Source organism: Corapipo altera, unplaced genomic scaffold (genome assembly GCF_003945725.1).
Source record: "Corapipo altera isolate COAL_440 unplaced genomic scaffold, ASM394572v1 23, whole genome shotgun sequence".
Classification (NCBI taxonomy): Eukaryota; Metazoa; Chordata; class Aves; order Passeriformes; family Pipridae; genus Corapipo; species Corapipo altera.
This window is the reverse complement of record NW_020884878.1, coordinates 11,913,030-11,929,584: the sequence shown is the minus strand read 5'-3', so window position 1 is coordinate 11,929,584 and position 16,555 is coordinate 11,913,030. Positions and strand designations below refer to the sequence as shown.

The 16,555-nt window shown below is 40.7% G+C and overlaps 2 protein-coding genes across 3 annotated transcripts in view; one reads left to right on the top strand and one right to left on the bottom strand.

The window, feature by feature from the left end:
- The window catches only part of RPS6KA5 (ribosomal protein S6 kinase A5), an 85,591-nt gene that overhangs the window by 64,775 nt on the left and 4,261 nt on the right, over positions 1-16,555 (bottom strand). The window contains exon 2 of one of the 2 annotated variants that reach the window (XM_027638429.1): positions 9,492-9,845. In XM_027638429.1, coding sequence (XP_027494230.1) covers positions 9,492-9,555 — 64 coding nt within the window. In that variant the 5' untranslated portion in view covers positions 9,556-9,845. Of the gene's footprint in view, positions 1-9,491; positions 9,972-16,555 lie in introns of those variants that run through there. The other variant, XM_027638428.1, reaches the window with a different exon arrangement.
- Positions 10,221-16,555, top strand: part of DGLUCY (D-glutamate cyclase) — a 47,769-nt gene continuing 41,434 nt past the window's right edge. Inside the window, exon 1 of the mRNA XM_027638437.1 lies at positions 10,221-10,376. The gene's annotated coding sequence lies outside the window, so the exon portion shown is untranslated. The remainder of the gene's footprint in view (positions 10,377-16,555) is intronic.

Genomic DNA, 16,555 nt, shown 5'->3' with positions numbered 1-16,555 from the left:
GTGTGGAGAGACCACTTGAAATGACTGGGAGATCATAAAGTCTAAAAGAGCTTACAGGATTTTTTTCTTGTGTGAACAGTACACATGACAATTTTTGCAAATCTGAGGGAATCTACAAGCTATCCTAATACATTTTAAAAATAAAATAAAAGAAACACACACAAAATAGTCAAATTATTATCAAAGAAACCTTACTTTTGTGATCAGTTCCATTTTAATAATGTGTACTAGGCAAGACAGTACCAGAATCCCTAACAAATCAATGAGTCAATATGCACCACAGGAGTTGAACTGAAGCTTGCTGTGCTATTTTTCACTGCAAACAGAACAAATAGTCATGCTAATGTTACATCACAGTCACAGCTTAAGACAGCAGTAAGGAAGCTGCATTCATGTGCCAAGAAAGGAGTAAGGTAAGGCAAACCTAGACTTGAGTTAATGTCTATTCAATTAGAGTATGTCATGTCACAGGAAGCAAACTGTCTTCAAGCAAGTTAATATTACATATTACTTTTCTTAACAGGTACTGAGAATGATACTCAACATACACAGTTCCAAAACATTGTCCTTCCTGCCAGGGACATCAGGAGTCAGGAACTATTCCAAAGAGACATGGGCTAGAGTGGTCACAGTTTTAATGAAGCAGTGGCTTCATTTAATGAATCGCTAAAGAGATTCAGGACACAAAACTTCTCTGGATACTAGCTAAGTAGGTGCTGAACTCAGAATGAGAAGACATTTTTCACTTAGAAATCCACTGATTTGGATCTTCCATGATGGACTACTCCAGAAAGGTTTTACCACCTCACATCCTTTAACAGTGTCAGCAGAAGGCTCTTCAATAAAACACCCTTCTAGAAAGCAAAACAGTCATTTAATCATGCCATGCTCTTGGAACTAAATAGGAAGACAGAGAGTGGAACCCAGAGAAATGCTGCATCTCCAGTAACATGCTGAAGATTTGTAATGCTGGTTACAGTCGTAAAAAGAGATCAAGTCCTAAACTCAATCCATTAATCTAAACCGTACCATCAACTCACATTCAATAACATCAGTAAAACCTTTACCACTTTCATGAGGTTACACAATAAAAAGCTGAGTGATATCTAGTTGGAATTACTATGTACTTGTTTCAGCATGAATCGTAATTTTGCACTATCCACTTAATCCCATTTTTACATCCATTTAAGATGCTTAATAGCCTTATTCTAAAAAAAAAAAAATAAAATTAAGTGTCTTGAAGGTTATTGTAACATTATTTTCCTAGTAAAAGGAGAAAATTAAGTCCCACCTCATTCTTTTTGCACTATACTGGGAAAAAAAAGGCACCCCACACAGAAGCAAGATAGGACACTTGAGACAAACTGTCTCACAATTATTCCTTATAAAGCAAGACATAAAATTATCCTTAATTAAAAAATAAAAATAACAAATCTTCAAAGCTATAAGAAAAGGTTAACAACAATTTCCACAAAGTGCTTCTCTCGATGTTGCCACATGGCAATGGCTTTCCCTCACAGCCTCAGCTGCAGTTCTCTGTCCATCTCTCAAGTAATACTCCAAGTAACGCAAGCTGAAGAGTTTGTCTGTGCCACTTTCTCATGACATCACCAGAACACTCCTTTGTCTTCATCTGCTGAAACCAGCTGCAGCACTTTGACATTCTAGCGGAGATGAAGTGCAGTTTCTACAGGACAAAAGTCGTCATACTGACTTTTCTTTCAACTTGCTTTCAGAAGCACAAATCTCAAGACTAATTATTCTATTCCCCAGTCACAAGCGGAACATGACCGCGGTTGGAGGACCTTTCACCACAAATGCTTTCTGGAATTACAACACTGTTGCAAGTCTGAGAGTCTTTAAAGGATTGCACCAAGACCACCAGCACATTAGAAACAGCCAGAACAGTGAAAGGCTTCTCACCCCTCACAGACATCATCACCATGCTAGAAGTGGTATCAGAACCTGACCCAACAACTGCCTGTGCAAACTGCACAAAGACAATTTATGTGGCAAGACTGCAATAGGATGTATACTGGTGCATAGAAAGCAGTTTTGGAAACAAAATTTACTTCTCCATGCACTTTTTTGTTCAATTGTGTTGAGACATCAGCTGAAACACACCAAGGAAAGGAACTAATTTTGGACAGGAACAAAAGTACTGCCCAAGTCAACAGGATAAGAGTTTCTCCACAAATAATCTGAAGTTACACGTGGCACAGCAATATAAAGGGTGCTTGTACATAACGGGGGGGGGAAGCTAATGCATCCTATTGGTGACAAGCTCACTGCATAGGTGCACAATTAGAAAAAGCTTCTATTTACTGATGTTCTACTACAGTCCACACTAATCAGCATTGCACCAAAATGGTTAAGGAGGAGAACACGCAGCTGAGAACAACGGAAAGAGATAACTGATCAACTCAGGAACAAATAATGAAGGGAAAGGCCAAGACATCATAGCATCCATAAAAACAAAGAGGAAATAGAGGTACAGGTCACAAACATGACCTCTGAAGGTTGAAGGCAAGCAAATATCTAGAAATATCATAATTGTGAAAACAAACCTCTACATGCAGGGACACCAGTGCATGGACATCAGGACTGACATTCTCAGTGCCCTGGAAGTTGGGCAGTCTGTTTAACTCTGGCAAGCAGAATCACATTTCCGCTTGATGGAGGATCTCCAGATGACATAAGAGACAGGACTGTCATCTGCACTGTACCTGACCTTTGAGATAGCCAAGAGTGAACTAAGAACTGTGCAAGCTAGTACTGCGCAATGGTTCTATTAGCTTTTAATTGCACTTTTATGATCTTGAGAAATAATATTTCAGCAGTGTTTATTTTCAAGTTAAAGTGTGCTCTGTCCTCTGTTTCTAGACTCCATTTCATACAGGTTTTGAAGCAGACAAACAAAAGTAGAGCTTTCTCTACTGAACTAGATCAAGCAATCTTCCAAAACAAGCACTGCCTGAAAGCTGCACCTTGTCTCTGCTATTCTCTGCAACACAAGACCAACTCTGCTGCCTTACGGAGCAGAACAATGAACCTCAGGAAATTTTAAGAAGAATGGAGAAAACAAGAAGGAAAATGAGACAGAAAACACTCTGTAATATTCCAAACTATGAGGTTGCAGTGTCTGGTACCAATATCAACTTGATTTTAACCTGTTACTTCAGAGAATGGCCCATCCCCACTCACCTAACAGATCTACTTAAGTCACAGCAACAAAGAACAGATGTTTTAAAACTCATATGAACACAAACTTGAGTTTATGCCTTATTCAGAGTGAAGAGTGGGTGTTTTTCTTTGAAATTAAGCAAAACTAGCACATTCTTTTTCAGGAAAAAGAAAAGGAAAAAGAAGGGAAAAAAAGGAAAATTACACCATGCAATAGAAAGTATAAAACTATTATTTGTAAGACACTGAAGAAAATGCATCTAACATGCTACACTGTTTATCTGCTATATAGAGTTATACTTTGATTGTAACCAGTTCCAGCAACTGAGAACGATTTGTGAAAGGAAGTGAAAGTATTCTACCATACTTGAAATATGACAGACTATCACCATCTAGTCACACTCAATCAGAGGTTGAAATAAAAAAGTCCAGACATCTGAGATTAACCACCCAGATTCACAATAGTCTGAACTGAAAAATGCTCCATGTTACGATCCATTCAGATTCAGCAGCAGAAGCCTTTTTCTCTTACGGAGGTGATTTTGCCACTGGGTATATCATTACTATGAGATGAATCACTATGAGGTCACCAAGATTCAGCCTAGAAGCACCTCCATGGTTAGCTAGAAGCTTTATGTGCAGTATACACCACATAACAGAAAAAAAACCCCAAAACAACAAAATAGGCAAGATGCTAATGAATAAAATTAGATTTCTAATGCTGAACAGAGTTGAAACAATCAGATATCTAAGGACTGTGCATACCTTTTCAAATGTGAAATTATATCTAAGTACAAGATACGAATCAACTTTGGTTTTCTCTACCATCAGAAATCAGTACAACACTTTAAAAAAATACACTTCATTCAGTCACAGACACTTTGAACACAGTGCCAAAAGTAACAGATTACAGATTAATTTATCAACAAAAAAAGAGCAACTGATAATTTACATACTTATGGAAGGTATTTACATAATAATTTATGCAGACATTAACCAGGAAACTTAAGAATTATCTTCAGAATTATCCTCTCCGAGGTAAAGCTTTTATAGCCATCTGTCCAAGCCAGCACAAAATATTTACAGATGTCAACAAAAAATGAGAAGAGGAAACAGTCACAACAGATCCCAAAACAAAACACAAACCCAATAAACTGACTGTGTATAATGCGAGTCCTTCACAAACCAGGTCATCTGCCTATCTGCAGACTGAGTCAGAAGCCAAGAAATCTTAGGAGAGCTTACACCTCATCATCGGGATTGTATGAGGGGGAGGAGACAGAGAGAGCATTTACCCTAAGATACCAAATTATGCAATGAAGGGGATTCAATATTTATATTGGCAAATCACATCCTCAAATACCCAAGCCTTATCGTATGTTTAAGTAATTCTGGCTTCTGAATAAAATCTTAACATGCATTAACATGGCATATAAGAGTCCTAGTTCTTTTGTGGAATCGAGCACGACCTTTTAAAGCATCACATTTAGAATACATTTGATCAAAGTTAATAAAGAGGCTGACTATGAAGACTGTAACTATTAGTCCTCATTTATATTAGTCATTTTATAGAATATCACTGAAACAATGAGGAATGGTAGCAGACACTTGTACAGACCATTTTAGCCAGATTTGTTAGATTCCAAAGCCTGGAGGGAGGGAAACAAACAAACAAACTAAACCAAACAAAAATCTACAAATACAACCCATGAAAGATCAATAGTCCTTCTTCTCCTTCCACAATCAAAGCTACCAGAAGATAAAAAAACAATAAATTCGTAGACTACAGAACATTTTTGGAAAGTACTGATTGTGTAAAGAGTAAAATTCAGAGATTTAAGTTGTATTAAAGATGATTCATAAACTTAAAACACTCTTTATACTCCCCATAGCAATCCAAGAACACATATATTTTAGTGCTCAAAAGAGAAAAGTAGAAGCAAAAGCAATCCAAGCTCTGAAATATTCAACTATTATTATCCCCTGATCCATAGACAATATACAGAATTAGTACAGAAGTAAAAAAAAAAAAATCTGTGTCTTACAGAAAATATAATTTAAAAAGTAATATAATTTTAAAAGTTTTATACAGTTTCCTTTTAAAAATAAAAAAATTGAATACCGTATAGGTGCCAGATATACCTCCACAGTGAAGCCTGCACACTATTCAGTGCATGATTCATCATGTTCTTTAGTCATAGGAATTTTCACAATTCCTCGGGAAGTAACATGAACCTTACAGTTTACAAGTAAATCCATTCTAGTTTAAGTTCTCGTTCAAGAAGGTGTAACTAAGAATTTGCATTATTAAACGCTTCAGATAATCCATGTATTTCTTTTCTGAAGCCTTTTATAGTTTAATACGGAACTGTAAGTTTAACCCAAGTGGAATTTCCGAATTCTTCTGCCTCTGGAGCCTTGCAGTCCACCACTACATCGATTTCTGGTCTACACATGCCTTCTTCCCATGCATGTGTTAACAATCAGGCAAACTGAAGCAAGTTCTTTAGCCTAAAGCTCATGGTAACATTAAAACAGAGCCACTATCCTCTTCAAAACAGACTTTCCAAAAGGTAAAATAACTTCCTAAAGCAAAAAAAAACCCAACATATATAGATCCCATCATCCCATATATTCAGGGAATGTCTCAAGTTCCCTTGAAGATCCCAGTTTTGCTAATCTCTGCCTCTCCCTGGGCAAAGCAGGGAGTGCACATGAATGCCAAGGTGTTGAGCAACCTCCTACACAGTCACTCACACACACTTAAGATTTAGGATCCTTTGATCCCTCTTTTTTCCTGAAAACTAAGAGCTATGACAGAGGTCAAGGGGGAGGAAATCTCACTGTTAACAGCTCATTTCCTTCTTACCTTCTGATATTACAAGACTTTCCCTCTCTTCCCATATCCTTCCTTATCACACAAAATCTTTCCTCCAATAGGTTTTACATTGTTCAGTTCCACGGCATTACCAGGAAACAGAAATGTTAAGATGCAACATTGTCCTTTTTCCATTGTAAATAATATGTCATTTCTTAGGTCTGTAAAACGATTAGAACTGGCATTAACTCTGAATGTTAGCCTTCAAAAAATAAAACTTTTCCCTTTACAAGATTCCAGAAACTGATGCTAGAGAAAATTTCATTTTCTTATTATTTTCAGCGGAGAGCTTCAGTAGGAATCAGAGGCAGTCACCACTTCCTACTATTTGAACTTTGGCATATTTGTTTCTACTTCCTGAAAAGAGATGGTGATTCCACTTTCCCCAAAAACTAATTTTCCTTCCTAAAATGAGAAAAGAAAGATGGTAACTATTCTGATGTGGCTAAATTGTGAGGTTTCTATCCAGATAGAAATGCTTTGGTGTCAGGAACAGAAAAAAAATTGCTAAATATATTGGTAGAAAACAATTATTAAATGAAATGTGTCCTAAAAGTCACTGCTGTGTCTAATCTGTAAAATATCTGACTGAAGGAACAACCATTGAAATACATACACACCTAGTTTTCCCAGCAGCAAAGGGGCATTCCAATTCTTTTCATCATCAAAATAATACACATATATATATACACAGAGCAGTGCCCAGTATTTGTAATCCAGCACATCACATGGCACCACAGAGGCAGTCAAGTGTTACGCACCACAGTTCCTTCCCTATCACAGACCCAATCTACATGCCTATCAAGTGATGTTTTTTCAGTAATTACTTTTTGGTCACACAACAGATGAGTTCCAGGGCTCTAAGACCATGAGATATAGAGCTAAAATTAAACTTGACCCTACATATCAAAGCCAGCACTGTAATTTCAAAGTCAAAGTTTAAAAGAAGTCAAACCATGGTATGATAATCAGCTGGGAGCTGTGTAGAAACAGCACTGCACAGGCTCTAACTGTGCACTTTCATATGCCACCATATTTGCTTGAAGGTAACAAAAATCCTCTGTTGCATTCTTTAAGATACTCATTTCATCTTAAATTCTAGTTCTATAGTATACTCATGTGACCATAATCAATGCCTGCCCCTAAATCATTTAATATTTTAGAGCAATTCCAAGACCAATTAATTACAAATACAAAATATTAGTTCATTTGAATTAGAAAGTTTGTTATCATGTGATTCAAGTAACAACTCCTACAATATGAAAATAAGACACTCCCTTCTCAAAGAAGCCACTATTTCTATCATAATAGTACCTTCTTTCAAATAACTGTGGAGACCAATCTCGATCTGCCAACTGGCAGCTACTTTCAATACGTAATTCTAAATTATTCAATAAGTCACAGAGATAGCACCATCAAAGAAAGAACACAGAAATGAGGGGAACACTACAGCCTAAACAAATTGCACATTAAAGGATATTCATGATATACAACTACAGCATTTAGAACGACAAAGATCCACTGTCTGCAAATTTCAGTTCTTACATGTCCTCTTACCCTCTTTCCCAAAACGAAGCAAAATCAAATAATCATGTTGCACATTTTAAAGCTGTGGTGGGTTGACCCTAGCCAGCAGTTAGGCATCCACACAACCAGACTCAGTACAAAAACACCCTTAAATATCCAAAGTATCCTACAGATTTATATATTTCTGTATCAACAGAAGCTGACTGCAACTTTTCAAATTATCGTATCTCTTTGCATTGTATAGAGGCAAGTTCTGAAACAGTATCTTCGTACCTCTTGCATAGCAATGACACTATTGACACCTTTAGGAGTAGGAGTCTCCCAGGAGTACATGATAGAGCAGCTCCCTCCTCCACCCTAGTGCTCCAGAAATAGACAAGTCATTGCTAGAAAGCATTTTTCAGAAAGCAGAGTTTTCTAAACACTTAATAACAAGAGAACAGGGAGGGGAGAAGCAGCTAAATCCTACTAAAGTGAATTTCAGAAGCTTAAAGAGACAAACCAGGTCGAGAATTTTTAAAAGTGAGTATTGGTACTTCATGGATCTATAAAGCTTTATGATCAGGATCAAAATCAAACTTGCTTATTATGCTATATTAGACATCTCTTTGTCTAGTTTATACAAATGTTTATTACTCAAACTATCTCTAAATAACTATCCCTCTGGGATATGTGTTCTCAACTTTTATAAAAGAAATCTAGGCATAGCTAGGTAAATATATTGAATAAACGTGTCCCACTTCCTTTCCCGTTACCCCTTTTGCTCCTGCACACTTAAACCGAGCAACACTCATCAAGACAACTATGTTTTCCACAAGCTCTTTTGCTTCTTGAAAGAAGGAAACTACAGTCCCTTTGGTTTCTGCGTAGCTATCAGGAAGACCGCCTTTTTTTTTTTTTTCCCCAAGCCGCAGTGATAGCTGGGTTCCTCTGGGACAGCTCTCCCGAGCCCCAGGATAGGGGGACAGGGCGGGCAGGAGGCTGAACGCGACCGAGGAGACCCAGCACCACCACCCGCCTCCAACATCTGCCCATTCGAGAATGTCAACTACATTAACCCTCTGGGGCGGCTCTCTCAAACTTCTGCCGTGAACAGCATCATATGCTCATTCTTACTTCATCATGGAGAAAAAGATGACAGAAAAGGAATGAAGGATCATCAGCACCTCCACTGTTAATAAATACAGAGAATACATACTGATTATGTTTTACACACACTTCTAAATTAACAGTAAAATCTAGATTTACTGCAGTGTTCAAGTTGCCTGGAAACTTCCGAGAAGCAGAGAGTCCCTATAAAAAACAAATAAAGCTCTTCCCCAACACAACAACCTACAGCAGAGCAGTTCTGTTGTATTTTGAAAGGTCATATATATTTCACGTGTTGAACTACTTCTCCAGAGGGTCGTCAAGCGACTACGGAGCTACACGAAGATTCATAAACTGAAAAGCCAGATAACTCTGTGATTACGTGTTGGCACATTCCCCTCCCTACAATTCCGGCATTTCATCGAGGTCAGAGAAAAGCTGTCACATAAAACGACATCATTTAGGACTGGAACAAACCGCCCCGCCAACACTGCCATAGAAGTCAAACACACAGTTTTAAAGAGAGAATGGCTAAGCCTTATCTCCTTCAAAAGCGTAAAATCCCACCGGGAAGTGGGACAGGGGAGCCAGGCACGCAGCAGAAGTCCAAGTGCAATACTTTCTTCAGAAATAAAAAAAAAAAGGCCGCCCGCCCCCATCTCACACGCTCCTGCCCACGTCTGCCAGCTTATCTTTTTTATTTTGCCCCCGCCGAGATCTCCCTGCTGGTCCCAACCAACTCTGCGGGACCCCCCCGCCCCGCAGTGTTTCCCCGGCCCCCCCCGCCCCGCGCGGCCCCGGGCCCGCCGCTCACCGTTCCTCAGCTCGTGCTTCACCGTGAGCAGCGGCAGCTCCGCGTCCCCCGAGGGTCCCTCCATGGCCCCCGCCGCTCCCGCCAGTGTGAGCGCGGCCCGGGGCGATGTCACCTGGCCCGAGCCGGGATCTATTTCCCAGCGGCGCTCCGGGCGACAGGAGCCATGCAGGCGCGCTGGGGGATGCCGCTCTCCCCTCCGCCGTGTGGAAAACGGGGAGGGGGGAAAAAAAAAAAAAAAAAAAAAGACAAACCCACACCACCCAACAACAAACAGTTATTAAAATCCAGGGAGGCACACGCACGACGGCTTCCCTCCCCCGGCGCTCAGAACCAGCCCATGTCCTTGCGCCTCCCCTCCCCCGGGCTTCGGCCGCCCTCCCCGCCCGACAGCGGGGAGCGGAGCCGAGCCCAGCCGAGCCGAGCGGAGCCGAGGAGAGCCGAGCGGAGCCGAGCGGAGCCGAGCGATCCGGGATAGGCTGAGGGACGCGGGAGGCGGGGGCGGAGGGGGCGCCGCGGGAGCGGCTCCTGCTCAGGCGCTCGCGCCCCCTCCCTCCCCGGGCCGGGCGCTCATTGGCCGCGCGCGCCCGCGAGCCCCGGCTACCGCCGGGCAGAGAACGCTCCGCGCGCGCCGCCCCCGCCCTTCCGCCGAGCGCCGCGCGCGCCCATTGGCTCGGCGGCTGCGCCAACCGCCGGTCCCGCCCCCCGGCGGCCCCCCCGCTGCCTCTACTCCCGGCGCTTGTTTGTAAACATTCCCGCCCGCTGCTCCCGCTCGCCCCCAGCCCCGTGGGGGGCAGGCGCTGGGCCGCCAGGAGGAAAGGGAGGGCGCTGATTGACCGCTGGAGCTGGCAATCACCTGAGCGAGTGGCCGTGGAGCCCTTCCTCGCGGTACGGGCCGGCTCCACCGCACTCGGGGGCGGGAACAGCCGTGGGCTGACCCATTCGCAGTGGTGGCGGGGGGCAGCGGGGCTCCAGCCTGGCGCGGGCGTGCGGGATCGCGGAGCGGGGCGTACCCGCGGGGGATACGGTGGGGCAGGGAGGAGCGAGGCACAGCCGCGGCGGGGGGGTTCCCGCAGGGCCCCGGCCGCCCGCCGAGCCCCCCCGCTCCCCGCACGGGCGGTGTGTGCCGGCTCGCGGCGGCGGGGCCGGGGAGCTGCGGCCGTGAGCGCGGCACGTACCCGGTATGTCCGCTCGCAGCCCGGCCGTGCGGGCCGCGCTCGGGGCGCGGGTGGCGGGACCGCGGGGCTGGGGCTCCGGCGGAAGAGGCGCCCAGGCCGAGCCTGACGCCACCTCCGCTCTCGGCCGGGCCCTGGGCTGGGAAACGGGCGGCGAGCGGAGCCGCCGTCTTGGGAGGTAGAAGCGGCCGCGTATACTGGGAGTTAAAACAGCCTTGGCGATCGCTGGGGAGTCCCAAAGCTTGGTTGGTTACGCCAGCTCAGGAGGTGCCTGTGAGGAGGTTGCTCGTTGTGCGGTGAGATTGGCGAAGTTGCTGGGTAGCTACATCCCTGTGCTCGGTTCACCTTGCACTGAACGCTGTGGCGTGATCAGCTGGTCCTCTCAGGTGCGAGAGGGACACTGTGCTCACAACGGGCTCTGAGTCCCTTGGTAACAAGTTCAAACGTATCAGACCTGTTCACCTCAGTTAAACCTCTCAGTCTGTTATGTTTTGGAGGCAATCTGGTATGTCTAAAGCTGTCCTCATTTCCTTGAGACAGATAACACAAATCACTTTTCTCTCCATTTCTTATTTACAGTAATTTCTGACTTGTTGCTCTTGGATGGTGTTGCTTTTATCCCTACCACAAGCTGCTAATTGCCAATGCCAGGTCATGTACAGCAGCAGTGTTCACACAGAGTCTAACTCAGATACATCAAAGATCAATGAAATAAAATGTCATATTTTAATCTTTTATTCCCATTCCAGTGTTATATATTTGTGTTTGTACACACATTTATATATATTAAAACATATGTGTACATGCATACATACACACATTTCTACAGTTTCCTATGGAGAGATTGAGTTGGGCTAATTGAAGTTGGTAAGAGCTTTCTACTTCAGAATGGTTTAAATACTAAACATCGGTTTTAGGGCACTTTTGAGATTGTTTTCTTCCCAGAAATTAAAATTACTATCTAAGGACTTCATAGTATTTCAGGTAAAACTGTTGAAGATGTTTTCCACCAAGCACTGCAGCTGTTCTGTTGAGGTATCTCTCTGTAGCATATGGTACACACATAACTTCACTGAAAATGTCCATCCAGTTACTGCCTTTCCAATAGTATTATTATCAAGCCTATAAATATAGAAACTCTGATCTCAGGAGATGTTTTCAAACTCAAAAATAATTGATTCCCTAGTTTTTATCACTTGATTTAGTAGCTCACTATTGCAGAGAAAGGAAATGTTAGATCACTATATTATTAAACTATAAAAGGGAAAATAATGAAAATACTAAACTGACGAACTTAATTGTTAATTTTTTCCATTTTTGTAACTGTTGGCTCCTTTGTACAACTACTGGGTAGCGTCAGATTTACTTCTTCTTTACAAAGTGTAACAACCACTTCTGATTATTCTGTGTCCCAGATAATGGATTTTAAAGAGACTAGTACTGTATTTCATCCAGTGACTCTACTAGCCTACTCTTGGACTAACTGTCCCTGGCAGCCTCAGAAGAGAGAAACTGAAATCTGACTCCACTCTGTTCCTTACTAGCTCTCAGTGTGAGTGGAGCTGGCATTGAATCCAGTAGTTGTTAATAGTCTTGGTTTCAGATGTTCAAAGCTCGACAGACTGTATCTGCTTATTTGCCTCAGGCTGAAACCTTCGTTCTCCTTTTAAATTTCAGCTAAAACAGATTTAAAAAATGAGGCAACAACCCTAAAACATCAAACCAAGGGTATTGATCCATGCCGATCATGCATATAGCAAGACACAGGGATTACCGTGTATATTTCAGTTTAAGGGAACTGGGCTTGGAAAGTACCATTGCATGAACTGAAAGTTCTTTTTTATCACCGAGGGACCCCCTGATTTACTGGCAACACGGTCATTCCGTTAAAAAAAAAAAATTCAGATTTTTTACATAACAGTTTCTCCTGCGTTAAAATATTCTTGAAAGCATGCCAGCAGTTGGAAGTATTGGATAGTCATGTGCCAGCACTCAGATTGTGCCTTTGTCCCATTTGAATCACTAACACGGGCAGTCACAGAGTCAGATAAGGGGGGAAATTTGGCTTGAGCCTGCAGCCAAAGCAGCATGTGGAAGTACAGGAACAATGATGGGCTATAGACCCACAGAGAGTAAAGACTGGTCTGTAAGAGATTTCTTATAGTTTGGAGGAGTAAAACCACCCTTGGTGTGTAAACTGTGCAGTTTAACTGACTGAAAATGTTATTTGTATTTTAAATACTTTTATGCACATACTGTGACACTGAACAAAAAAATAATATTTGCAGTATGTGCATTCAATAAATTATCCCTCTGATATTAATAGGAAAAATATTGTGTGTTAAAATGATTAAAAGCCATGGGGTGGTGAAGAGCTACTCTTGCTCCATAGTGTAAATATTTTGGGGGGGTTTAAGTAGCATTTTCATATTCTCATGCATGATAAGAGCAACCTGACAGGTCAATCAACCAACAGTTCAGTGTTTGGGCTGAGCGTGTGCTGAGTTTGGGAACATGGAGCAACACCGTTCTAAAGATAGATGTCCCTTCTCTACCCCACAACACAACTGTTCAAAAATATGTGTATTTACTTGCCATTCCTAATTGTGAAAAGAAGGAGGAAAAAATGCTGGGAAATACCCACAGGGAAAGATATTATTGAACTTTATTTAAGAAACAGTGTCACAACATTTTCTTTTTGGTTCTAAAAGAGGTGGTGTGCTAAGCTGGTTTGAGGGCTGAGGTGAAATTGAAAAGCTCAGTGTACAGACTTCTGAGAGGAAATGAGAGAGAAAAAGAAGAAGAAAATGAGTGCTGTAGCTGCATATTTCCAGGGTGTCACTAATTCACAGTTTTAAGGTATTTGTTTTACTTTCTTTCTGAAGGGTAACTGCATATGAAAATCATAGTTTCTATGGAGCTCAAGTTGGAGGCATCTGGTGCTTTCTTATGGTCATTGAATTGTTACAGAAATAGGTGTTGTTTTCAAAGGACAAATGTTGGAAAGCCAGATGATACAAAATGTTCCCCTTAATCACTCCATGGAGAATATTTGCACTGCAGGGGAAAAAAAGGATCAAATTTTGGAAACCACAAAATGAATTTAGGAAAGGACTCACCTCTGGACATGACATCAAGCAGCTTTTATGTGAGGTTTTAGTACAGTATTAGTTCTAGTTTCTAGTTTACATGTATTCTCTCTGATTTTTATCTTTTTGTTTTTAATCTGAATCTTTAATTTAACATTTTGTGCTTGATAACTGTCAGAAAAGTAGACTGGGTAGGTAAATTTGCTCTTAAAGGGTTTTTGTATGAAACTGCTCTGGCCAACAATTTTATCTCTCTAAAACCACTTAATGTTTTACCATGAAAGGAGAAGTTATGCAAAACATCCAAAACTAATAATTCTCTTAACGGAAGTGGTACAACTCTGTCAGGAAATGGATCGTTTCTTGAAAGAGTGCGTGTAAGTGATGATGTGTTACTGATTCTAGGGTCCTGTTTCAGTATTAATTTCTCCACCGATTGTTTAGTTTTTCTTCAGTTACTGTACACTTTCAAAAGCTTAATAGTTAAAAATCCATGTAGTTATAAAAGAGAAAAAAAAATAAAAATGCTTGTTATGTTACTCAGTTTCTGATGAGGAAAAGGAAAATGAATGCACTCTGTCCAGAGGGGAAAGAAAGCAACACTATCCATTAAAACAGTAATAGGGGTTTATTTCACTTTCTGATCTGCTAAAGCTGCTTAAACTAGGCAGAGATGGAATTTCTAGTTAATAAAAAGAATTGATTTTTGGATCCTAATCCTCACTCACAATAATTTGATTTTTTTTTCAGATTTTTTGGAAGAAACACAGAGTTTTTATGTTCTACATAATGTTGTCATTAAACCTCAGTTATACTGACTGCAGTGTGTTTGAACCCGAAATCCTTTTCAGAAGACTCACATGTGAATTCTCACTATTTTGAAAATTTACTGTAAAATTCGGAGAAGTGGACTTTAGAAAGGAAAAGCTAATCAAGGTGATCTGAAAGCTAGTGATAATGAAATTAAAAGTTTTAACTCATCGTGGAGACTATGAGTACATTCTGATAGTTGCAGAAGTTATGTCTGCTTTCCACCCCCAAAGAAGGAAGCATAACATGAGGGAAAAAGTGTTTAAATGGCAGAGCTTAAAACTGCATTGTAGTTCTTAAAGAGAGCCCATGGAAAAAAGAAGTAAGTGAAAAGAAGTGGCACATAAAATGGAGGGAGAAAGACATTTTTTGAAAAGCGTAGATGAAAGCTGATAAGTTCATTTCCACAACTTGGCATATTTAAAAGATATTGCATCTGTTAAATTATCACAGACCAAAAAGAGATTTATTGAAATGAACAGTATTGCAGAGGTTCCTTTTCCCTTTATCTTGAGAAAAGTTGTATGATTATTGACTTTGAACCTACTCTTTTAAATTAAAAAAGATAAGATGTTCACATGAATTGAAATAACTGAAGAGAAAATCCTGAAATAAATGGATAAATTAAGGGAAATATATTCTAGAGTCAGTTGGTGTTTCTTCTGGAGTTTGAGAAGAACTTGGATCTTCACAGAAAGAAGTACAAAAAACTCCCATTAATTTCAAGTACTATATCAGGTGACTGGAAGGCACCTCTTAACATAGTGTAATATTATATAACATAATACAATATAACATAGTGCAATATTATATAACATAATATAATATGATTTAATATAAGCAGTGTTACAAGTAAAAACTCCTTTGGAAGGACCAGGAAAATGTTTTGATGAAAGATTTGAAAGATTGTCCTTAGTTTTAAAGAACAAAAAGAAATTAAAATGGATTATAGAAACAGTAGATAAACATGTTTGCATGAACATGGCCTAGATATAAAATACTACTGTGAAAAATCAGATAGTAAAAGCTATAATGGTAGATTACAATTTTTCAATACATCTAAAAAAATGGGGGTTTTAACTTTACTTACCTAATTGACACTAGCACTGTAAACTGTATGACTTGGAACTAGAGCTAACAGGTAACTGGTACCTGTTACGAGCAATTCTGTCATTTCGTTAATATTTTTTTTAAATGCTTCATCCCATACTGATTTATTTAGATACAGGATACAAACTAGGGTATCTCTAGCTTAGCATCCTGTCTCCAGCACTTGCCAACAGCAGCTGTGTAGTGTCATGACAGTCTGTGGTTTTGTTTGGTTTGACAATGCAGTCCCTGAGTAAAGACCTCCATTTTTTTGCTTTGACTTTGCCATTTGCTGCTTTCATCTGATGACCCATAATGATTTAGTTACAAAAGAGAGTGAAGAATTGTTACCTTTTATGTCCTCTACGCTTATGTTGCATCTGCCCTTATTTCATAGGCGAACCCAGAATGTGAAGCACTAGCCCCCCCCACTTCAAAATATCCAGAAAAATATTTGCTGTAGATAACCTGCTGTAGATAGAGGTTATGCACCAAGCAGTTGCAGTTCTTTCAGTAATCCATGCGTGGTGTCATTTATTTCATTTTTCTTAGGCAGAGTGCTTCTAGGGGAAACCTAGGTTATTTAAATGTTAGAACACTCAGTTCCAATACACCTCTTTTCTAATATAAAGTGTTTGCTGTGACAGTCTTTCAAGAGGGTATCAAACCCCAGTTGGCCAGAAGGCATTTTACACTCCTTTTATAAATTCCTTAGGATTTGCATTTTCTCTGAAGTGTTAGACTTCTATGTAAAGAAATGTCCCATTAAGCATTTTTCCTTTGGCTGTCCTTTATTAAATCTGGCTAAGAGTGAGGTTTGGCATCTTCCTCCTTACAGCATGTTATATTCAAACTTACTTTTCTGTTGTGACTGCTTGTTACTGTATCGATGGGGAACATGACA